Source organism: Acanthaster planci, linkage group LG08 (genome assembly GCF_054643075.1).
Source record: "Acanthaster planci isolate LZ-2023a linkage group LG08, COTS_SCS, whole genome shotgun sequence".
Classification (NCBI taxonomy): domain Eukaryota; kingdom Metazoa; phylum Echinodermata; class Asteroidea; order Valvatida; family Acanthasteridae; genus Acanthaster; species Acanthaster planci.
Window position 1 is genome coordinate 8,518,336 of NC_141784.1, and position 23,846 is coordinate 8,542,181.

At 40.4% G+C, this 23,846-nt stretch overlaps 2 protein-coding genes and 1 long non-coding RNA gene across 5 annotated transcripts; 1 reads left to right on the forward strand and 2 right to left on the reverse strand.

Annotated features, from left to right (window-relative positions):
- Positions 1–140: 140 nt before the first annotated feature.
- Positions 141–9,845, reverse strand: LOC110987289 (UBX domain-containing protein 6-like). Of its 2 annotated transcripts, XM_022249888.2 has the most exons (9): positions 9,592–9,845; positions 7,817–7,902; positions 6,061–6,246; positions 4,885–4,982; positions 4,223–4,377; positions 3,452–3,644; positions 2,970–3,055; positions 2,336–2,481; positions 141–1,294 (listed from the first exon to the last, which is right to left on the reverse strand). In XM_022249888.2, the coding sequence occupies exons 2-9, from the start codon at positions 7,862–7,864 to the stop codon at positions 1,151–1,153; spliced, it is 1,056 nt and encodes a 351-aa protein (XP_022105580.2). In that variant the 5' UTR covers positions 7,865–7,902; positions 9,592–9,845; the 3' UTR covers positions 141–1,150. The 2 variants fall into 2 exon arrangements, with proteins under 2 accessions (XP_022105580.2, XP_086995734.1); XM_087139608.1 differs by lacking the exon at positions 9,592–9,845 and having other exon boundaries at positions 7,817–8,862.
- Positions 9,846–10,447: 602 nt separating this feature from the next.
- On the forward strand, positions 10,448–11,485 carry LOC147798362 (uncharacterized). The gene is made up of 3 exons (XR_015426096.1): positions 10,448–10,604; positions 10,877–10,954; positions 11,369–11,485. It is a non-coding gene; the product is annotated as an uncharacterized LOC147798362 (long non-coding RNA).
- A 617-nt stretch (positions 11,486–12,102) lies between these two features.
- Positions 12,103–23,548, reverse strand: ubxn6 (UBX domain protein 6). 2 transcript variants are annotated; one of them, XM_022249867.2, is made up of 10 exons: positions 23,315–23,548; positions 22,288–22,433; positions 21,258–21,325; positions 19,656–19,814; positions 18,965–19,062; positions 18,254–18,408; positions 17,914–18,133; positions 17,106–17,236; positions 16,509–16,654; positions 12,103–14,873 (listed from the first exon to the last, which is right to left on the reverse strand). In XM_022249867.2, exons 1-10 carry the CDS (start codon positions 23,407–23,409, stop codon positions 14,745–14,747), a joined length of 1,347 nt encoding a protein of 448 aa, XP_022105559.2. In that variant the 5' UTR covers positions 23,410–23,548; the 3' UTR covers positions 12,103–14,744. The 2 variants fall into 2 exon arrangements, with proteins under 2 accessions (XP_022105559.2, XP_086995733.1); XM_087139607.1 differs by having other exon boundaries at positions 23,206–23,316.
- Between the last annotated feature and the right edge of the window lie 298 nt (positions 23,549–23,846).

The following is a 23,846-nucleotide window of genomic DNA, read 5'->3' on the forward strand; positions in this document are numbered from 1 at the left end:
TCCTGTCAAAAATAGCTCAACAAACAACACAAAGACAAGAAGTGTTTGAAGTGTGCCAGATGAGTTGCTGTCCACGGGGGAAATAATTTTGGACTTGCGACAGATAGGTTGCTGGGTTTGAAAACGATGAGAGAGAAGGACACCAAGTACTAACCTCTGCAGTGAATTGGCCATTTTCGAGGTTTGTGGGTTGTGTGGAATCTTTTGCTGTGATAATACTGGTGTATCAAAAGACCATCACAAGACCAAAGAAGACCGTCAAAAGACCATCACAAGATCAAAGAAGACCGTCAAAAGACCATCACAAGATCATCAAAAGACCATCACAAGACCAAAGAAGACCGTCAAAAGACCATCACAAGAACAACACAAGATCATCATAAGACCATCGCAAGACCAAAGAGGACTGTCAAAAGACCATCACAAGATCATCAAAAGACCATCACAAGAACAACACAAGATCATTGTAAAACAATCACAAGAACAACACAAGATCGTAAGACCATCACAGGACCAAAGGGGACTATCAAAAGACCATCACAATGTCATCATAAGACCATCACAAGTCAAGTCAATCACAAGCCCAGCCACGAGAGCAGTCATAAGTAAAAGGGTGAACGGCAAAGGAATGCTTTAGTCACAGTTCTTTTGAAATATCTTCTGACATGGTGTTAGACTGAATGATTGTGATGAACTTGCAAGGACTTGCAGGAAAGAATTTATTACCTCTTTGTCAGTTGCAATGCAAGTCACCAGCTATCCTATGCAAATTAGAACTGTAACAACTGCATCTGGTTACTATTGTTCATTCTCTATTACTTATGCTTAGTCGTATGCAAAGAATTATGCTTGCACATGCCACCAAAGTATTTGCTCGGCTGATGGTCAGTGTCTACAACACTGAACAGGGTGTCATAACACCTTTAAGAAAGTTTTGTCAGTTGTCAGCGGCATGAAATTTCCATACATGACTTCCCTTTAAGTTGTAGTCTCAACTTATGGAAAAAAAAACAAAAAACAGATGGTGGTGACAACAGGATCGTAAACCAATGAGGTCTGAATTGTTAGAGGTTAGCATTTAAAGTCCTCCAAGGGTGAAGAGGGTGGAAGCATTGGACGCAAACCCTAATGTCTTGTCCCTGGTCTCTGTTTAAAGAACCTTTATTGTTCTCATGAGGTTTGCCTTTAGGTGATGCTTCCCCTTGACTGGACCGTGTAAGCAGAAATAGAGCCCAGTGGCCATCTCGGCTTCGATAGTGGCATTAAATCCAAAATTCATGACAGCACCTGGAACCTGAAAGAAACGAAGCAAATGGATTTTTAAAAAGTAAACCCCTCCAAAAAACAACAAACATGGGAAACAACTTAAAACACATACATATGTTTATGCTGAATACCTGCGTGGACATTTCGCTTGCTACATGCTAGCCCAACAACCTTACATATGTATACTTGCGGGGTATTTCCTTTTTCTCGTGTGCAAAACTCCCACACAACACGGAAAAACTTTTAAATCACTGCCATTTCAACCAAATTCAGTTTCCTGGGTCGAAATTTCGACCGTATGTCCCTTGTATAAAACACTTCAATTTGCGACGATGAATGGCACTTGAAAATTCCTCCTTTTTGAGTAAATTTGAAATATCTATTTTGTGAAATTAATTTTGGGGTACCACTTTAGTACCCCACAAGGATCAAAACTGGCCTTGTGGGGTACTTTCCATTGTTCTGGTACCCCACAAGGCACCATGTCCAAGCACACAGATACTTGTTCTGTAGCTGTGGGGACCATACATGAGTTGAAAATTAGATGTATGGACAAAAATGTCGTAGGGAATAATCTGTGTCCCCACAGCTTGTCTGCGACTTTCGTAACAAATGAAACTGCTCTCTCAACACAGTGAAGGCCTCTGCACCGAAGGAAATAGGAATGTCACAGAAATGTACATTGTTGCATGTGTGAAATAATAACCAGTGAGCATTTGGATGTTCAGATCATCAAATATGTTTTACAGTGTTAGTCCTTTCAGTGCGTCACTGATTTGGAATTGTAATGACCCGCTCCCACAAAGAAAGTGTGGTGATTTGTTGTAAGGCTCTGTTCAAAATAAACAAGTCTAGTTCTAATCAACATCACCATCCGTGTTCTCAGTGAAAGTTGCAGCCATTGTAAGCAGTTGAAAAAGACATTTCCTCTGTGAATATGGGCAGTAATCCAGGGGGACAGTCAGCTCTAGCTCCACCCTTCCCTCTAACTACCCCAAAATATTGCTGCATCTGTAAGATGTTACTGCATCAGTGTGTGGCTGGGTGACAGTCGTGATGGTGAACTCACAAGCTTCAGTTGCCGCAGTGTGCTGTTCATTGCTGACACCACCCTGTCGGTTGTGTCTCGCAGCACAAAAGGCTGCCATTCTTTCTCCAGCATGAGGGAAATAAACGCCTTCACTGCAGACAGTTTCTCTTCCACATGAAATGTTCCTGAAAAATGAAAAGGGCATCTTCTCAGATGAATGACCATCAATGTTGCCATGGCAACATTTCCCACTGAATATGCTTCACATCTATTCAGTACTTGTGGCCCCCAAGAATAAATCCATTTAAGTTAGCGCTCACTTGGAATCGTGAAAAGCATTTTGTATGTTTTGGACTGTCAATGAAGGTATTCTCTTCATATGGAAATAGTATGCTTGATTTATCTCAGATACGTGAAGCATGTTGTAAAACCGTGCTCTCTTCTTTTTGAATGCTTGAATTGTAAAGATATGGTGATAAGCCCTCCCCCACACTCAAAACACATCTAGAAAGGAAATTTTAAAAGGTCATTTATAAACAAATTGTGATATTTTACACAGTGTACAGAAAGAAATGGTAACAGAGAATCCGACCAATTTAATTTATTTTCCTCTGAATACACAACTAGAAACAATGAAAAATGTATGAGCTCAAGCTTGGCAGTAGATAATTACCTTGTAGGAGCACCCCATCTGGAAAACGGATCCTAATGATTGTATATTGATAACGTCTAGACTCCCTTGGGTCATTAGCCTGTGAACTAGAGAAGAAAATACTGTGAACTGACTCAAAGTATAATGTCCTTTTCCTATTGATGTACAAAACTGAATTTATCTTCTTGGGAGTGTTTTAAACTATGCCGAAAATAAAAGAAAAAGAAGACAACAAGAGAAGACAGCAGCACTGTTCTCTGATCAGCTTTGAAAACAAATTGAGAATATGTCAAATACATGTATCTTGGATATTCTGTGACAACCCCAATCTAAGATATTCTGCATCTGGACATCTCTGACTTGGGATATCCCAGGGCCTATGTAATCTGTATCTGAGACATGCTGTCAAAGTATTTAATAAATTAGTATCTATTGCCCGACTGTGCAAAGTATATCACCTTAGTAAGTAAGTGTGGCTTATTGAAGAAATAAAATCAGTATACCCTGGTATGATATCATAAAAGTCTCTAGGAAGGTGAAACTCCTCGGCCTTGTGGGAAGGGTAGTAGATGCGGACGTCCCGATGAAGTGTCGCCTCAGAGGGCTGGGTGTTTAAGAGCACATCTCGGGCAGATTTGATCTGGTCAACATCAGAGGCGCACTTTTTACTCATGACAAGAAAAGGCATTTCAGTATCTGTGATAAAGAATAGAAGTACATGCAACTGTTTTTCCTGTAAGGAGGATTTTTTAGGGTTTTTGAGGGGGGAGGGTAAGAGATAGGAAGGAAAGGTTTGTATGTTGTCATCAGTTTAGGTTTTTTACAAACTTACAAACTGTTCAAATTAGGACATTTTGCGAAAATAAAAGCTGATTAAAAAGGGAAATTGTAATAGACACTAGAAACAGATATAATCTTTTCCTTAAAAAAGAAAATTTGAGTATCCTCGTGGTAGAGATCCGCACTGAATGAGAAATATATTTTGTTGAATGTTTAGAAATTATCAAATGCTAACAGTTCCCTGGAATGTTTGAAATTTTTTTGGAAACTGTTGGGGCCATTTCTAGGAAATTTCTAGACAACAAAATTATTTTCCTAAAAATTGCAAAATTTATGGAGGAAACTCATGCAAAGGTCAGAAAGGTGAATTCCTTGTGATGCAAAAAATACACAAAAACAAAACACAAACAAGCAAGCTCCAGCCTTTAGAGCTATTGCATGGGAAATGATGCTGGGAGATCTGCACAATAATTCCATTCCCATCATTTCCATACCTTGGCACAGAAGTTTCTTGGGTTTGAAGCCCACTGCCTCCAGGAAGTCCCTGGCACCAACAACAGGAACCACTCTCTCTTGGAAGATTTTGTTGTGTTCCGAGATCTTCCTGTATTTCTCCTCAGTAGGGTTATTGCACACATTGTCAAGATACCTCCAGGAGGAAGGAAAAGGTACAAGAAATAAACTGAATAAAAGATACTGTTTGAAAGATACTGGACAATGTGAAAACTGTCATTTTGAAATGGACGTAGAATAAAAAATTAGGTCTAGTAAAAAGGATCAAATTGAACGTTTGGCAAACAAAGGTGGATCAGAGGTAAGGTTTGGTTTTTTATTGATAGAGCAATTTTTTTTTACTTCTCTTTTAAGAGTAGAACAAAACTTTGAGGATTTCTTAATTCATGTAATCTTTTGTAGGGTTTAGGCTCAAGGTTGGTACTTTTTACACACTCCAGGGAAGAAGAAATGTGAAATACATGAAGTCACAAAATTTGTCTTGAGTCTATGCATGCAAAAAACCCAAAGATTTGGTTTCTTTTTTGTGGAGGGGCTTTCCCTTGATTTGCTCCCCCCCCATCCATAAGTGTTAGCAACATGCCCACCTACTCCTTCACCCATCATCCATCCACCTCTCTGCCTCCTGCATCCTACAACTTACTTGCACAAGATCTGTAATCCGGCCTGCAATCTTTCCTTGTTCCTGCTCAGTGAGTGGATCATCAGTACAGAGGCTTCCAATGGTCTGCACTGCAGCATCTGACAGTGAATAGAGTGCAGGTACATTCAATGAAATCCGCAGAGGCTTTCACAAACTTTTCTGGTCAAAAATTTTTGATGTCTGCTTAGATACTTTATGGAACTAAGATGCTTGACAGCTACATCAAAACTCGTTTGATTTCTAAAGTTTTATTAGAAATTTGCATCTTTTATTCTGAACATTTGATACCAGATGTGAATACTCCATTCATCCATGATGTTATTAAAGCACCTAAGTACTTGATGCTCCTTTTCAACCTTCATCTGACAGAAGAAATTTAAGGCTCTGGGATGGATCCTGAAAGCTACTGCTAGTAATTCTTCATTTAGGACAAATATTTCATAAATATGCTTCATATCAGGCACAAATATGGCACTGAAATAAATAAAAATTAAAACGAGATAATTAGAGTATAGGTTTTCCCAGCGGAATTCGTCATTATCGTTTATTCGTTGCTCCCATGTTTCTTTTTCATACGCTAGAGCCTTCAAATTCATTTACAGGCATTGAATAGTGTACCATACTAGCCTTCAAATTCATTTACAGGCATTGAATAGTGTACCATACTAGCCTTCAAATTCATTTACAGGCATTGAATAGTGTACCATACTAGCCTTCAAATTCATTTACAGCCATTGAATAGTGTACCATACTAGCCTTCAAATTCATTTACAGGCATTGAATAGTGTACCATACTAGCCTTCAAATTCATTTACAGGCATTGAATAGTGTACCGTACTGTAACAAAATCAATTTAGAAATTCACCAAATTGAACGCCAAACACACACGGCTTTTCCAAGTTGAATGCTGACCCTTCACTTTTTGAATATCGCATGCTCTTACTATTAAATTTAATGATCAGTTTTGCTCTTTGAATAGTGATATAGATCGTCAATTTATTTCATGCTAATTTGAATGAAAGTGTCGCTAATTTGTGTGCAAAGATGATGAATTTGGTCGGGAAAACCTATAATAAAACAGATTACAGTTTTGTAAACCCTGGGCACAGTGCCTAGTGTACCTCACAGATAATTATCCAGCCCTGAATTCCTAGCTTCCTGGTACCAGACACTGACCCTCTTCAAATGAATGAGCAAATGGTGGTCTATGGTTGCCTTTGAATAGATGGCACTGCATCCAAAAGGACACTGGAAGAAGACGCAAGAGACAGACAGCCCTCTGTTGTCATCTTTATTGACCCTTTCAGGTGGAGTAGATGAGTCACGGAAGTTATCAGTCCTCTTGTCTCCACAACTGACCATCTTTAATAAATGCAAGAAAAATGTGCAAAAACTACATTTTCGTATCCCATTAGTGTTTATAATTCTGAACGTCTTTAGATGATTCAATAACACCATATTTTACAAAAAACTATTTTCAGGATAAAGTGATGATAAATAAAGATAACTAAATTTCCAGTGGATTTTGTGTTTTCCCCTTACTAGGAAATCCCTTCATTTTCCCTCTAATAAATATATGATCTTTTTCCAAAGCTTCAGAATAATTTTCATGGAGTCAAAACATGTTACATAAATCTCCCTTTCTGAAATTAGACTTCACTCTTGTCTTTGATTTCACCAGCTTTTTGATCCCAAACTTTTTAAGATTCTAGTTCGATATGATTTAATCAAATTGTATGATATATGAAGAAAAAGCCGGGAATGTTTTCATTTTCAATTAAGATGGGTGACATCAAGTATGGTTCCAGTGCCAGGGATGATGTCTAAGCTGAAGGTGAAACCAAGCACTGACTAGGAGAAAGGCCCCCCACTCTCCACCAATTCCGGCAATCATTATATCATTTCAGTGACAATCTTATGGAGGTCAATTGCTTTGCATGAAAGTTCCCACAGGTAGACCCCTTGGTACTGCCTTCAAACAGAAGAAATTCCAATGACTGAAAGCACTTTTAAAAATACTGTCTACGCAGTGATTAATGGAAGTGCTAGTTCATGAGTTATGCAAGATTTGGCAGAAGGCTGTGGTATTTCTAGCTTAGTGGGACGCTGCAGTGTTGCTTCATTAATCATCACTTCACACCCCATCAATTATGTTTGCTGAGAAAATGTTTATTTACCCTAAATTATATTCGAGGTAAAGGCTTCATCACTGATGCTGCCTTTTAAACTGTGCAGTGATCTTTTGCATGCTGTGTTCATTTGCATCAAAGCCTTCTCTCGACAATACACACAAATAACATCCACGGGGGTCATTATTACCGCCTGTTTAAGAAACCAGCTGGACTTAATTATCTTTGCTTTACTATATAGTGTTTGAATATCAAATTCCATGCAGACTTCTATTAATGAGCGTTCCATGGAAAAGTCTGATCAACATGCACTTCCAATGATTTCTAGTTTTGTACAGCTCTATGCAAAATACTCTTTCTAAAATGTACACTGCTGGTCTCAAAAATAAAATATTTCAACTCCATCATATTTTAATTTGTAGCTCAAAAATTACATCGCAAAATGAATGATATATATGACAGTTTCCACTATTATTTGTACATTTCCAACAATTCTTCCTGAAAAGGCGAATACACTACTTAAATGTACACAGTCACAAAAAAATGAGACGTAAAATTCAGTTTTATATAATCCTATTCATGTTCAATCAACTCTTAATAATATGGTTTAAAGAATGTAGATTTAGTGTCATAACTGAAATGCACTAAATATATAAATCTATATTATGATTGTTTTTATTCTGAAAGAGTTGTTTATTAAAGATATTTCTAGCTGGGGAGCCAACAGCAAAAGCAGCCGTGTCAGATTTCAAAGTCAGTGTAGCCTTTTCCACATCAAACAATTTGCAAACTATAAAAATTACCTTCTGATTTGATGCCATTTTCAGAGAAGGGCTACCTTGCATCTCCATACCTATCCAGGCCACAGCTTGAGCAGAAAGCTAGAAACCTGCGCCAAAGGAATCACTGAGTACAAACTGACAAGCAAAGCTAAGACAACACTGATCTCTCTTCTTCTTGTGTGACTTGCTCACTCGCAGCCCTGGAGCATAATGCAATATCTAATGACATGATGCCTGGGCTTCCCTTGGTGAGCTCATTTTTCACACCCTGCCTGCACTTCTTAGTTTTTCTTGTTTTGGCTGTCAGTCTAAAAATACTCACCCGGAGGTTGTGATGGCACAGGGGAAAAAGTGCACAAGGCTATATTATTTGATGCTGTTGTGTCTGGCCTCTGTATAGTAAATGTGTTTTATGGCCAAAAATGGTGTCATACAAAGACAATTATGATTCCTTGAGATAAAAAGTAAAAGGAAATACAGCCCCAAGTACAAGCAAAATGAATAAATCACATAGGCCTATGAACAAATAAGAATCATTGTCAATTAAGATAACAAAAAATAAGTTTATTTAATGTAAAGTAAATTTTCCACAGATTTCTTCTGTAGCACTCAAAGGTCTCTAATTATATGATGTTGTGAAACTCTATGAAATATTCTGAATTTTTCTAATCTAATGCTATTTCCCTACAAAGTGGGACTTAAATCTCTGTATTTTAGAAGAATAAACAGATAAAAGTAATTTATTGCTTTCAGTGTCCTCGCAAGCTTTTTTCTTTAAATGGACTTGATAAAAATCCTCCTGTGTACACTGTTAAAGTAAAACACCCACCTATGTTTGAATTAGCCACATTCCTAGGCTGGCTATTTTTAAATCCTGTGTTTATTTTCAGGATATGAATTGATGCGTGTTGAATTTCCCTTGCTGAAATGAGGCCTTGTGGCTCTCAAATGAGCAGTGGATAAATTTGGATGTACACGTAGGATTAAGTAACAACACCGAGTTACAACTCCCCCCCCCCACAGGCCTGTCAGCAGAGGGTATGATTTCAAGTTTCAGGTTCCTATAATTCAGCTGCCCACATTAAGACCCTCACAATCGCTCCCTTTCTTCCCCGAAAACATCAAAATTAACCGTAACCCAGTTTACATGAAGTTTGCAACATTTTAACTTTCATTGTGCGCGCAGCAATTGCAGAACAGCATACATGGTTATGGGACTTAACTCCCTGTGAAATTATTCTCTCCAGTAAGCTGTCATTTGGAAGAAAACAATGAAAGAAGGCTGTTTCCAATGATGCGTCTAACGACACAATTTTGGAAAATTGCCATTGCAAGCATACCCGTGTCATGACACACATGCACATGCAGTTATTATAGGGGCCCCCTCCCTTTGGTGCGAAGCTCCCCCCATCCATCGGTAAAAGCACATTAAAAAAATATTTCCCCCTTAATGCCTGAAACTGGCGACAGGGCTGTAACCCGGTAAAACAAATTTGAATATATATAATTAGCTTTTGTTTGGCAAGTGTTGCAAGAGTCATTAGAAAAAATTTGCAACAAAGAGGACCAGTTCCTCCGACCACCAAAAAATGGAAAAATTAAAAGGGTAAATTGCTCTCAATACAGTGATACAATGCCCCACATGCAGGCCATGACAAACTCAACTCAGAAATTTTGAAACGATGTACAGTAGCCAAAGAATCTGCCTAACCATTTCTAACAAAGAAATGAAAGAAATAACAGACATTTAAAAAATGGCCCAGCAACGTATGTGACAAATGGTAAGTAAAACTCACCCCTTTTGCAGACAGGCTCAACCAGTCCCCAACGAAATGCCTCGTAACAAAGTCCCAACAGTGACAAATTGTTTGCCTGTCTACACTGCTACACCAGGTTTCTATTTGCTGCCTCCCTGTTACCCCAGACCAGCTTGTTTTGTAAACTCATTAGACACTTCAAAACAATAAAGCATTTTTATTTTTTCTATGAATCCCTTAGTCATCTAGGGCAGGGCTAATTTTTTATGTTGCTTGTAACAAAATCCACATGAGGCCATTGTGACTAAGTCCATTGCAGGAAGCAGCAATGCAGACTCGTCATGCTGTTTGTGTCACAAAATTAAAGGGTCAGTATGATACAGGTTTTTCTCTGTTGATAATCCTTGGAAATATATCTGTGTGTTTAATTAATTAACCTTATTTTTGATTTCTGTTATGCATTTTTAAAATGCATTTTAGTGGTGATTTATGTTTTTGATGTCAGGAAATGGAAAAATGTATCATTTGTGTGGGTTTAATATCTTACATTTGTTATTCTGCTCCCCTCGTTCCCAGGATACTTTCCAACCTTATACAACCCAACGGAACTATCTGTGGTATGCAATGGTGGAGGTCATGATGTTTACCTCACTTCCTAACCCAGTCCATTGTTTTAAGGGAACTTTCCCACAGTCCTGACCAAGTATTTTTAGAAACAGAATGCCGGCTTTCATTCTTTGGGAGATTCATTAAACTGGAGGTTGCAGGTTGTTGGACCCTGGGAGAAAATCTGCTGATCCTGCTGATTAGCAGAGTTACACAATGAACCTTCAAAGATTTGACCAATGGGGAAGCTTATATGCAAATCAAACTTTGAGGAAGGGTTGGTCAAACTTGCAAGTGACCAATCATAGTCTTGTTCGAAATGTCCATCAAGAGACTATCACAGGCATTTAAGGGCCTATATCGGGGTCAGAATTCAGTCTGCACCACCATCCAGCAGACCACTGGTCAACAGCCCGACACTCAAGTCTACACAGTAGCCATATGGGGTGAGTTGCTGTCCTTAGTAATCTACCTGTGTGTAACTTCATTTTTTAATTTATTTTGATTACTTAGTATTATAGACTGTGTTACTTCTGATGTTGATGGACTGGTTAGCTTGTTTTTATGATCAATCACAATCATGGCATTCACATAAAGTTATTTTACAGTGTACTCTTGATTATCCCCTTGTTTGGCACACTGGATTCAACAATGTCCTAGTTTGTAATTAAGGATGTTTGCACACCTTGTAAAGATAAATTTCTGTTCTTTTATATAGCTCAAGTGGCATCTGTGTTGAATTGTGTTGAGGCAGATGTAGCCAGTAGTAGGAGAGAAGCCAAGTTAGCATATCCAGGTTAGCTCCGGAATTATATTGTATATTTATATTCCAAGCAGTTTCACACTCTGACTTTTGCAACTGTTTTTACATGATTTTGTATGTCAGATTGGAAAGTTAGTATGTGCTCACCAACACAGATTAAGAGGTTTTATTTGTGTGCCAAGTCATTTTATGATGTGTTGTGTGAAGACTACCCAAGAAAGTGTTGTGTAATTAGTCGCATTCCTTCAGTGGTCCAAACGGTTTAAGAGCTGTGTTTTGGTTATAACAAGAACTCAAGGTTACACACTCCAACCACTGTGTATGACCCATGACTTTTTTTACTACCATTGCGTGTGCACAGTATTTGCACCATGCAGGTTGTGTGCAGTAAGTGTTGTATTATCTACTGTACATGTAAGTAATTGTGTTATTTTCCTAATATTACAGGGGTCTGTCCGTCCGTCCGTCGGCCTGTCGACCCATAGACCATCCAATCAGTCTGTTAACCCTATTTTATTGAGGAGAGCTTCAATAAAGATTTCGTCAGTTGTAGAGTAAACAACAGAGACAGTGTCGTCGTCCGTTAATCGCGGTCCTATCAGTGAGAACCTTGCGCTTGCGGCACAGAAACCTATCCGGCAGCCCGGCCGGATAATACGACATTGAAAATTTCATTTTCATGAGCAAAACTGTGATGTCTTCTTGGGGAGAAAATGTTCACGCTGCATTGATTTGTGCACGAAAACCTCCAGGATGTTTCAGCATTTTCCAGTTTAAAATGTCCTTTTCTTTGCTGATTTGTTATTGCTTGAATTCATTGCAACAAGCCAATGAGCGACCTCTTTCTAGTAAGGGAGCGTTTCATAATTGTTGAAGGCGGTATTTACTGCGGTACCGCTGTTTTTTTAGCGGCACCGCGCTAGTTACCTGAAAGGGCTTAATGCTGGTACCGCAAAAAAAAAAACGGTACCACAGTAAATACCGCCTTCTGTAATTATGAAACGTTTCCTAATATTCCGCACATACAGCAAAAGTTAAGTTCAGTGATATTTAACAGCGGAACATATCAACTAACATATCTTGCCTGACTGACATCTTAGAAACAGTGTCCTCCCTCATGGTGTTTAGAAGTGCACTTTTCATTTAAACCCAATTCATAAATACCTCAGACAGTCTCCCTATTCAACAACATGCAACTTGACCATGCATTAACATTTAATAACGCCCACAGAGAAGTGATAATGCCCGCTGCATAAATCACATGCTAGCGCCTAGACATAAGACAGTATTTAATCCCTTAATAATATCAGATTATTTTCATACACTGAAGTTGAACAAGACTATAAAGTTGCACAACCACTAAGAACGGACCTGAAACATAATGACGTCATGCTTTATTTACATGAGCAGTTTCCTGTGGGAGCTTGTTGTACTGTGTCCTACCTCACTGCAATAGCAAAAGTACACATGTAAACAAAGCATGACGTCATCATATCTCAGGTCTGTTGACTCCTTATGCCAAGTGCATGGGCAATATTCCAAGGCTGCATCTGCATTACTTTGTAACACGTTAACAGATATGGAAACCCTCGTCAGAAAGGCAAAATCTGAAGCAAATCATCAATGTCTGCCCGGTTCCCTAACATATTACATAACTGATGTTTTGGGGGTTTTACTTCAATGTTTTCTTGCACACCTCATTACACATAGATTGTTCTTTTATCTATCTTAAAATCTACAGTCTCTGCCCTGTCCGTTACACATGTACAGGCATATGCATGTCTTGTTGAGGTCAATTTTTAGGACCCTTTGGGTGCGTTCCAGCGAGCTACTCGCGTTGACATGAGTATACTCCTGAGCGTTTGAACGGCTGGAGTACGACCTGAGGGTCGGCGAGAGTATACGCACGCTAGAGGGGGAGTATACTCCTGTACCTGAGTGTAATGCGCATGCATCCTACTCGTGTTAACAGGAGTAACTGCGCAAATGCACCCTTAGAGGCTTTGGAGGCTTAGTAGAACTTAAAAAAGTAATTACATTCCCCTCTTATAAACCAGATTCTCATCTTAAAGAATATTTCAGAAAATTTTCCATCGAATGAAAGCAACTGGGTTGGGACCGATATAACATGGCCGTCATACCCAGACTGTTATCTTATGTAAGCTTGTGTTGTTGCTGTTTGACTAGCTGGTACCAGTGCAGACATTCTGCTTCTGATCACAGGAATAGTCTGTATGATTGCAAAGTACATGTTATACACTGGGATTTTTGGACAAAAATACATATCTTACTTGTGTACACGTATGCAAGAATCAGACAGAAATGCGAATCTGACCTGTGGTGCTGGGTCGAGAATTGGTGACACAAAAGTACATTTTGACACAGGGTCTAAAACTGACAGAGACTAATCCAGTTAGGTCCATTTATGCAAGGCCCACTGAGGGCAGTGAGTAAGAACAGAGACTGGCATATGCATGTGTGTGGGAAAAGAAGGTGCAAGTCTATCAGTGGAGGTTGCCAACGTATGACCAAGCACCCATGCCACTATCTGAAAATAATCTGGCGAAGTACATGTAACCTCTTGGCTAAAGTAGTCATACTTGGATTTAATACATAATGCTGTACTTCATATATTAATCCACCATTTTATCTACAATTTCTGTTGAATATTTAGTAGAACAAAAAACATCTTCCTGAGATTGTTGTTAGCATGTACACTGCGCACAAATGTGCATGCTACATGTTAATATGCATTAAACTCACACAAACATTGCTTCTAATGAAAGCAAGTTATGCAATGCGATTTTATTTCCCTCTCACTCTCACTACCGGGCTGAAGGCTGAGTGGTTATGTGGGACACCAACGCACTATGTTATTCTGTGTTTCACTTGCGTGAGCTTGATATTTCTAATATTATTTAAAGGCTAAAGAATTGGGGAGCACCAACAGAACCAAATGCAGCTTCAGCAAATAAAAACAAGGAATTTGTTTTTGTTGTCTTTTCTAGAACACCTGCATTTTTACACGGACAAATTCACTACAGGAAATCTGCAAACAATTACTTACACGTTTAAGAGAAATAGTCTCCCAACACAGTAACTTTTCATCTCTTGAATATTCTACGGTTTAAATTAATCACGTGAAACATTCATATCTTCGTAACACACAGATTAGATATCAAAGTAAAGATTAAAAGCATAATTGCTCTAAAATTCCACTTCCAAATTATTCATGTACTGATCTGGTTTCAGATATTACACTAACAAATGTCATTGGTTGTTTGAAAGATCTATAAAAGAGACAGAACATGGGGGAACCCTCTGCCTGACAATTTGACAGGGGTCTCAGAATTCAGGAAATTTCAGCATTTCCCTGAAATCCCTTAATGATGCAACTCTTCACTTTCCTGACAACTCAGCTCTGGCAACTCAACCCCCTCAGTGACTGACTCATGCTAGAACATCCGTTTAGATCTAACAATCATCAATGATACATGTACATGTATGTACAACATCAAAGTGTCACTAGTCTCTGGATGAGGTGCCAGACCATTGCAGGTTGCTCACCAGTTAATGCTGGTATTCATTTGTACTCCTGGGTGGAGACAGGCAAACAGGGGTGAAGAGGCTTGCTGAAGGCCACAACCTACGGCCAGCAGCTGGATTCAAACCACTGACCTTGTAATCATTGGTCATGAATCCTAACCACTAGGCCACACCCATAGTTAATTTATGTCACTCCGTGCCTGCAGGCTGAAGACAAGTTCTCGAATCAAGATGACACACATGCACCATGGTCCTTTCGATATGTATCTTTGTTGGGTTACAGAGTCTCCATTGTATTTATCAGCTCTGGTTTGAGGTACTCTCCTTCCTGCACAGTCCCTTGAGCTGCAGTAATCTCCGCCATTATTGCTGCGTCCCATGAGAAGTTAACAACGGCTGCTGGTGCCTACCACGCAACGAACAGAGACGTTGTTACTGTGCTTCTTTTAAAAGTGCCTTGGGCAAGTTATAGTTATTTTTGCAAGTCCGAGTCAAGTCACAAGTCATTTGGTCCAAACACAAGGCAAGTTAAAAGTGTCTTTGTTAAAGTCCAGGTCAAATTGCACATTCTTTATCCCAGTAATGCATCAACAGGGCAGATCGGACTGGGGTCAAGTCCAGGTCAAGTTGCACATTCTTTATCCCAGTAATGCATCAACAGGGCAGATCGGACTGGGGTCAAGTCCAGGTCAAGTTGCACATTTTTTATCCCAGTAATGCATCAACAGGGCAGATCGGACTGGGGTCAAGTACAGGTCAAATTGCACATTCTTTATCCCAGTAATGCATCAACAGGGCAGATCGGACTGGGGTCAAGTACAGGTCAAGTTGCACATTCTTTATCCCAGTAATGCATCAACAGGGCAGATCGGACTGGGGTCAAGTACAGGTCAAGTTGCACATTCTTTATCCCAGTAATGCATCAACAGCACAGATCGGACTGGGGTCAAGTACAGGTCAAGTTGCACATTCTTTATCCCAGTAATGCATCAACAGGGCAGATCGGACTGGGGTCAAGTACAGGTCAAGTTGCACATTCTTTATCCCAGTAATGCATCAACAGGGCAGATCGGACTGGGGTCAAGTCCAGGTCAAGTTGCACATTCTTTATCCCAGTAATGCATCAACAGGGCAGATTGGACTGGGGTCAAGTCCAGGTCAAGTTGCACATTTTTTATCCCAGTAATCATCAACAGGGCAGATCGGACTGGGGTCAAGTACAGGTCAAATTGCACATTCTTTATCCCAGTAATGCATCAACAGGGCAGATCAGACTGGGGTCAAGTACAGGTCAAGTTGCACATTCTTCATCCCAGTAATGCATCAACAGGGCAGATCGGACTGGGGTCAAGTACAGGTCAAGTTGCACATTCTTCATCCCAGTAATGCATCGACAGGGCAGATCAGACTGAGGTCATGTGAATAGTTTCTGACTGGCATTGGTTACAGTCATTTTTGCTAATCTAATTTGTCGGGTGCCCGGCAGAAGGGCATAAGCGCACTTACGCCCTTTCTCCGGGAAGCATGATCACAGCAGAAAAAATGTTCCCGGCAAAAGGGTGTAAGAAAAACACTCTCTTTATTTAGTAAAAACGGATATATAATTTACTACAAAATCAACCTGGACTGTACAAAAAGCAACCTTTGAACAAATTATTAAAGGACTTGGGCATTTTTTTTTGTTTACTCTTTGCCAAGAAATCTTCATATTTCATTAAAATACGCTAGTCGCATACTTTTGTCCTTCTGCCACGGAAATCTTTTTGGCAGTGATCATGCTTCCAGGTAAAAGGGCGTAAGCGCTTATGCCCTTCTGCCGGGCACACAACGAATTATAAGTCATGTAACAAGTCATTTTTTGCTGGTCTAAGTCACATAACAAGTCATTTCAAGCAAGTCTAAGTCAGGTCACAAGCCAAAGTCACAAAAACAACGACTCAAATCTGACTTGAGTCCAAGTAGCATGACTTGAGTCAACAACTCTACTTAATAGCATAGTTGAAATTTAGTTTGTAACTAATTGCGAGGGTTGGTATCTCACCAGTTTGAGCTTGGCCAAAGTGCAGTCCTCCTCTGTCAGCTTCCTCCCTGTCGCATCAGTCAGAACAAATGGCTGCCAGTCATTGATCAGTGCACCCCTTGTGAACTCCATGACCGCAGAGAGATTCTCCGATGCACGGAATGTACCTGTGGTTCCAATATGGGAGTCAAGAATACTCCAGACAAACTTTACAACACAAAAAATTACCAAATTTACAACAGCAAAATAAAAAGGAAATTTCAGCAGTTTTTATAAACAAAGCAATGCATAATTTAGGCTTTCTCCTCGGAATGACATCAAAGCTCCAGTCAAACTTTCCAACAGAAATTACAAAATTTACAACAGCAAAATATGAAAAAATTCCAGCAGTTTTTATAAACAACTCAATGCACAATTTAGGCTTCCTTTCCAGAATGACATAAAACTTTGCTCGTGAATATGGAAACCATTAGCATAAGAACAAAAAACGTAACAAAATACATTTCAAAATAGAGAAACAAAACTTGGAAGCAACCTTAATTGAAACAGAAAGGTGAATTTTTAAGGGTTGTGGTTAAAACCATTGCACTGCACAGACCCTTTCAAGGGTCGGCTCACCTTGGAGGAGAATACCATTGGGGAACCGTACTCTGATCAGAGCGTATCGATATTGGCGAAGATTCTTCTGGGCTTCGGCCTCCCTCATCGCCTTGGTTCGTAGCATGGCATTGCGTTCCACCTCCTCAGTCCTGTTGTTTCAAAATGAAAGGAAAAAAATAATAAACTAAAGACTAATAATGATACACAAGGTCTTCGTTTTTGCGCATTCTTGTACATGATGGATTCTCAATGCACTTTACACCATATTATCCCTGCTTAATGGGCCAGAAACAATTTAACTAGAATGGCAAAGCCGCCATGGCTCGCTGCTTGTTATGAATTTGAATTTCTTTACTGTAATAACAGGAAAGAAAGAGACATCCAAGTTACACAAATATGGTTACAAAATTAAACAAGAAAATACTACCCAAGCTTCATCAAAATTTGTTACAAGATTGGTTGACATACGACTGCAATACAGATGTACAAGATATTTTATATACCTTAGCAATAAAATCTACTGTACTCTAGGAGAAAAAACCTAGGAGTTTGTGCTGTATGCAGACTGTGTGTTGAAAGGCGCCTGCCGTTTAAAAGTAAATCAACAAAGACCACCAACAAGGGAGATACAGGTACAAAGGCTTCACCGAGAGAGGATTGATAAGTTTCTAAGCATTAATGCCAAATGAGACTATTTACTTTAATCAAAGGGTTTCAGGTGTACAAAATACCAGTTCTTGAACTCCAATACCACGGAGAACTAACATCAACTACCCAACCTCAAACCATGTTATGCTCTATCTAATGTCTAGACAAAGACAAGCACCTAAGCTGCTGCTCTCTCTTGACCTCTTCCGGTGTGAGTCGATAGAAGTGCGGGGGCAGTCGGAACTGGCTGGCATGGGAGGACTTCCGATAGATCTTCATGTCTCGGTGGAGGGTCGCCTTCAGGGGCTGGGTGGTCCGCAGCAGCTCACAGGCTGAGTGCAGCTGCTCTGTTTTAGCTGCTGCCTCTGGGGTTAGGACAAGGAAGGCCTCTTCATTCTCTGTGGGATGTGAGAAAAAAAAAGGTGGATCCATTTTTGTAATAGAAAATACTATTTCAGGCCCTCTTGCATACGGATCAAGTCAGTATCTCTGGGCAATGACTGGCCTTGAGGCTCTACCTTGGTGGGGCAGCATCTTTGGAAAGAATCCAACTGCCTGAAGGAACTCCTGCGACCCCTCGAGACACGCCACCTTCTCCTGGTAGGTCCTGTTGCCCAAGCGGATCTTCTGGTACTTCTCCTCACCAGGATTACTGCACACATTGTCTAGATATCTGAAAATTTAAAAAAAATTGCAGTTGTAGAAAAGGAGCTATGTAAGAGGTAGTGGAGTAAATCTTCACGGATGTGACTACAGGCCTATCCTAGGACAAGAGCAATGCACACTCAGGAAGGCCCCCAGTAATGGATGATGCTTTGTATCCATGTAATGTTCTTTACACAAACTGTTATCTGGTTAAGGTCACGTTATTTTGAAAAACAATTCAAACACTGCTGTACTGAGGGCTTCTTTGATACAGGGTGATTTCACAAATGGATTGGACTTTACGCTCTAAATTATCAACTGAGTCATTTGGCATAAAAATAAAAAAAACATAAATGCGCTTCTACTACATGAGAAATGATGTAACTGTGACACTGAAAATCCTTTTTGATGAATTGGCATACCTCTCAAATTATGCACAAGACAATTGATTGTTTATAATTTTTGTTTTCGAAACTACAACGAGCTTCATGATATATTCCTCAACAGAGTAAGTGGATTTTTGTCTTTAATTAACAAGAAACCCAAAACGGATCCTTTTAGTCTCCAACCTGGCCTCAGCTTACTTGCACATGATGTCTATTCCAGCCTGGCGTCTCTCCTTGTCCTTATTGTAGGTGTGGACCATTTTGGCTGACGCCTCAAGGGGATTTTCCGGAAGCAACTGGGAAAGAAAACTCAAAAGTTAATCCTTAATCATCACATGCCTTGTAAGACCAATTTTTTCTCTACTGCAATGGAATGAGAACCTCATTAATCCTGTTCTGTATTCCAACTCTGTACGTGAACAACAAGGTGTTAGGGTTTTCCTTTCAGGATGGACAACAGAACGAAAAAATGCAGGATTCAGTAAACATGGCTTCAAACACTCATAAATACCAGCTGCATTATCCACCCCCCCAATAAAATCCATCAAATCTGGTTGTGCACGCATGCAGTTGGAACACAGATCTGGGATATTTGGAAATGACGAGATTGAGGAGAGACAACTCATCACAGGCATTCACTCTGCCAACAGACCGATCCAGTAAGGCCTGCCCATATACATGTTCTATTCAGACGTGTCAAAATAAACGTTACGCCGTGTCCAAGAATGTGCATATGTTATGCATGCATGTTGGAGTTCGGTGCACTTGTGTTGGACCTCAATGGTGGTTGTGATTGGTCAGAATACCATGAGGTGGGGCTTTTATTATGTGTCAGTTTTTTATGCTAACTGCACACCATCAGCAAGCTCGAGGAATAACCAACGCTTACCCTGGTGAGTATGCACAATTGCAGGTGCTCGTCCACCGATGCTTTGGGCATAATGTGGTCACAGCCAAGTGGACAGCGGAAGAAGATGCCACTCACAGACACCGGAGACTGGTCGTCACGGAAGACTGGCTGCTCGGGTGTCGTTGGCCTACCTGACGCCTGAGGAGCAGATGCAGATAAGAAATTGAGGTCACTTCAGCATCACTTTTTATTGCAATTTATTTTGCAAAAAACAAATCCAACGAAACGTTCAACTCACAGAGCCTCTGAGACAAAATTTTTGAGAGTTTATACTGTTCAAAACATGCTCATATTTTTGCACATCTGCAGCACAAAAACTTGCTGTGATGTTACAATTTACAACGTTGATGCTGAGTACGCCCAGTGGATGAGGGGAAAAATGTGCATTCCAACAGAAAATTTGGGGAGCTCAGTGCATCCAATGCCAAACGCCCAAGAACCTGTTGTGTGCAAGTGGTGAGTTCCCAATGAAGGACCACTATTACCCAACAACAGCATGGCATCTCTTGTTACTGAGCAGATATTAGTTTGGAATGATGAGATTCTATGTTTTCTGACATTCCACAAAGGTATTCCCTCCACTGATCTGTATTCTCTATTACACATTCCAGAGTGTGTTTTTGCAATCACTAACCAGAAACATGTTTAAGACGTCAAAGTGATAACCAGGAAGAAATGCAGAAATGCAGAACAAGTAATGGTTATGTCGTTAGAGAGAAAGCACAAGGTCTGAAGGTAGCAAGCGATATTGTTAAAAAAAATGCCTCATTCCCACTCAATATTTGGCAAGTTTCTTATACCCGATGCGCTCTCTTTTCACCTTCCATGAGGAAGCACCCATTCTGGATTGTTGCATGTACATGTGACAACAAACCGGGGTATAAATCATTATTTTGGTGACGCTGAACAACTGTCTGCTCATTTTCTGCCATTTGAACTTGCTCCAACATTCTTGTCTGGTTGGAACAGTGATGTCACACAGCTATAACTGAAGTGTGAAAACGCCCAATGACCAAAAGCAGAAACATATTTCTGGAGGCATTTGCAAAAACATACCCATGGTATTGAGGTACATGTATCTGCCTAGAGCAGAAGCACCCCCTAATCAGTTGAAAAAAGCCATGTTGGTGGGAGTTTTCAATTTTCCGATAGCAATGCGACCTAAACACGTGCATTCCATAGTGGTTTGTGAACCAGCAAAGTGTAGTTCCCACCAAAGAAATCCCTGTAGCTAGGAAAACTGCACCCTTTCTTAGTCTGGCTCAGAGCTCATAGCGTTTGCCAATATTGCTCAACTTTTTGGGCCTCAAAAGGTGACTGTCGCCACATTCCATTTGGCATAGCGTGCTACATGTATGCTTTACGAAGTTTTTGAGTAGTTTAGAGGAGTATCGATACCTACATTGTACATGTAAATAATCTCTTCAATTTTATTTATACTCTGCACCAGGCACACAAGGAGAAGGGTGCATATCAATGGCAGCCCCAAGACAACCCCTCATGCTTTTCATCCACAGAAAAGAGACAACACAATATCTGAGGGGAAAAAAGGATGATGCCATTGATAGAAAAAAAAATCACCTGTGAGGACACTGTGAACTTGTTCATCCTGTCTATAGCCGTTTGCTCAGCCTCTACCTCGGCTCGCACTGTGTATGAGATACAGAAAAGACAATACATGTACTACATTCACTCATACAAAATGGACAAGCAACTGTCCACACAAAGACCAGATCTTGAGTCACACCACACCCGTTGTCTATCAAGAGAGGCGGGATGGCATGGGGTAGGGGAGGTGCGCTGATTGCCCTCCTCCAAGAACAGTGAAAACACACACTGGAATGATCAAAACACCTCTGAGTCTGCTTGCGTGTAAATTTCAACCCATGAATTGTATCAACTTGATCACTAATAACATTTGGAAAGCATCCTGCTACATGTACAAGTGTGACCGCATCTTTCTCTTAGGAACGACAATGCACACACTGTAAATGTGTACCCAGAACTGTTGTTTGTTGGGAGTGAGGGGTTTGCACTTCCTTCTCTCCCCACCCCCCTGACAGCCGGGAGTATAATATGGCATCTACAAGCACCCAGACCAGGTAGATTTCTATCCACTCTTCCACAATGAATTTTAAAAAAAAAATTTCCAGTTACAAATCTTTCAAAAATTATGTGATCTTTAGTTGAAAATGAGGTGCCCTTTTTCCATTTTTACACCCTTTAACAACTCCTGTGAAGGAGAAATTCTAACGCACTTCTCAAGAATCATCAAGCTTTAAAAACTTCCAGATGGAAATCTCTCTGATACAATGCTGTGTACATGTACTTTCTCAAGGCTAGTTCCAATTTCCCTCCTGCACACAAGTTTGTACATGTACCACACTGTATCGAATAAATTACAAGTCCCCGCAAGTCCATTACAAGCCATCCAGTCTTAAGCCACGTCCATATTCAAAGGAATCGTGGCCATGCGTCTCGAGAAATGAAGTATAGTAAGTGTCTGTTGTGAAAAGACTTGTGATGAACTCCACTACAACAAAGCACAACCTGACAGATTTCCACCTCAACAGTCACACCCCCCCTTCCTTCTTTGGACTGGTCTGCTCACCACTGGCTTTCTGGGCTCTTGTTTTACTGGCTGCTGAACCAGGCCTGTCTTGCTGTATCCTGGCCAGGGCAGCCTCACCGGCACGTGCTGCACTCTGTGTTGGAGGCAATCGAGTGGGCTGCTGCTGGGAGCTAGAGACAGTTGGCCTGTGAATGGAGGATACAAGCGCATGTTAAGTTTACCGGTTTTCACAAGTTCTTGATGGCATCACACTGTTACATGTACATGTATTCACTAATCTGAAAATGATGAGCGTGATCAGTGCATGAAGATCTGTGTGACTGAGAGATGGTGCTCTAATGATTACATAAACACTGAGAGACTGCAAAAACCATGATCAGTTATTAAGGCAATGTGAGCCATTCACACGTAGTGATTCGGTGCAAAGCTGAATATGCATGATCAGTAATCAATCAGGAATGGCGTACACATGCGACAAACTACGCACAAATGGACAAGAATGCATGGTCTGTGCAAGCAACTGAGGAGATGATGGGTCCAATTTATATGCAGATAGGGTCAAAATTGCTTCGTCGGCCCCACAGTTCTGGTGGTACGGTACATGCTGCCCCATAGCCTTACACAAGTTATGATAATCATAAGCATGCCGTAACGTAACTTCTAAAATCTATAGTTACGGCACTGCACAATTATCATTGTCAATGTACATCAAGCTTCAATTTCCATTCAATATTAATTTCCACATCTATGGGGATCCAAAAAAACTTACTTTTTCTAACCAAAAGTGGAAATTTTTCTCAGTTCCAGATTCATTCTACATGAGATGAAATAGGAGTATGAAATAGGAGTATGGTGAATAAGTGGAGGCAGGGTGCAACATTCTTTTCTTGTCTTTTTGCGTATCCACACATCTGCATTATTCAGACGTTTTACAAATTTCCGATATAATTACGATACCTATAAGCCTCGCTAGTCTGTCTAGTGAAGCCTAGCGGCCAACACGGATCATGCATGTCAGCGCTAACGTTAGGCATGCGTAAGGCTAGGCGTTAACATTAACATTTACATTTGTCTCTGCTCATCAAGCCTGTGACCAGACCCAGCTTGCTTGAATTTGTGATCAAGTTTTTTCTTCTCCACAAACTGCTGCAGCTTCTTCATCCTGGCGGGGGGATAATCCGTACAGAATGGTTCTTGACTTGGATTGAAACCGTACGAATTTGTTCCAAAAGCGACAGCAAGGTCACAGCCGGAGCTGGGACAGTCCCTTTTGAGATCGAGAGGCTACTGCGATGATAATTTGTCAACTTCGTTTCCAATAATTACCTTTAGTGGGCATTGAAGTATTCAACACTCTGGGAACGAGCAGGCCTTGCCCCCCCCATGCGCAAACAACTTGCGAAGCGCATTATGCAGTGATGGAACGTATGTGCATAAAAGTACGTGTACTTCCTTCCAATGGGATAAGGGTCTTTTTTGCCAGTCTTGTTGGGAGACTCACGCCCCAATATCAGAATCCACTCCCCGCTCCCCCTCTCTCTTTTTTAAAATTGAAATTAATTGAATTACATTTCCCCGTTCCTCATCCATAGCCCTTT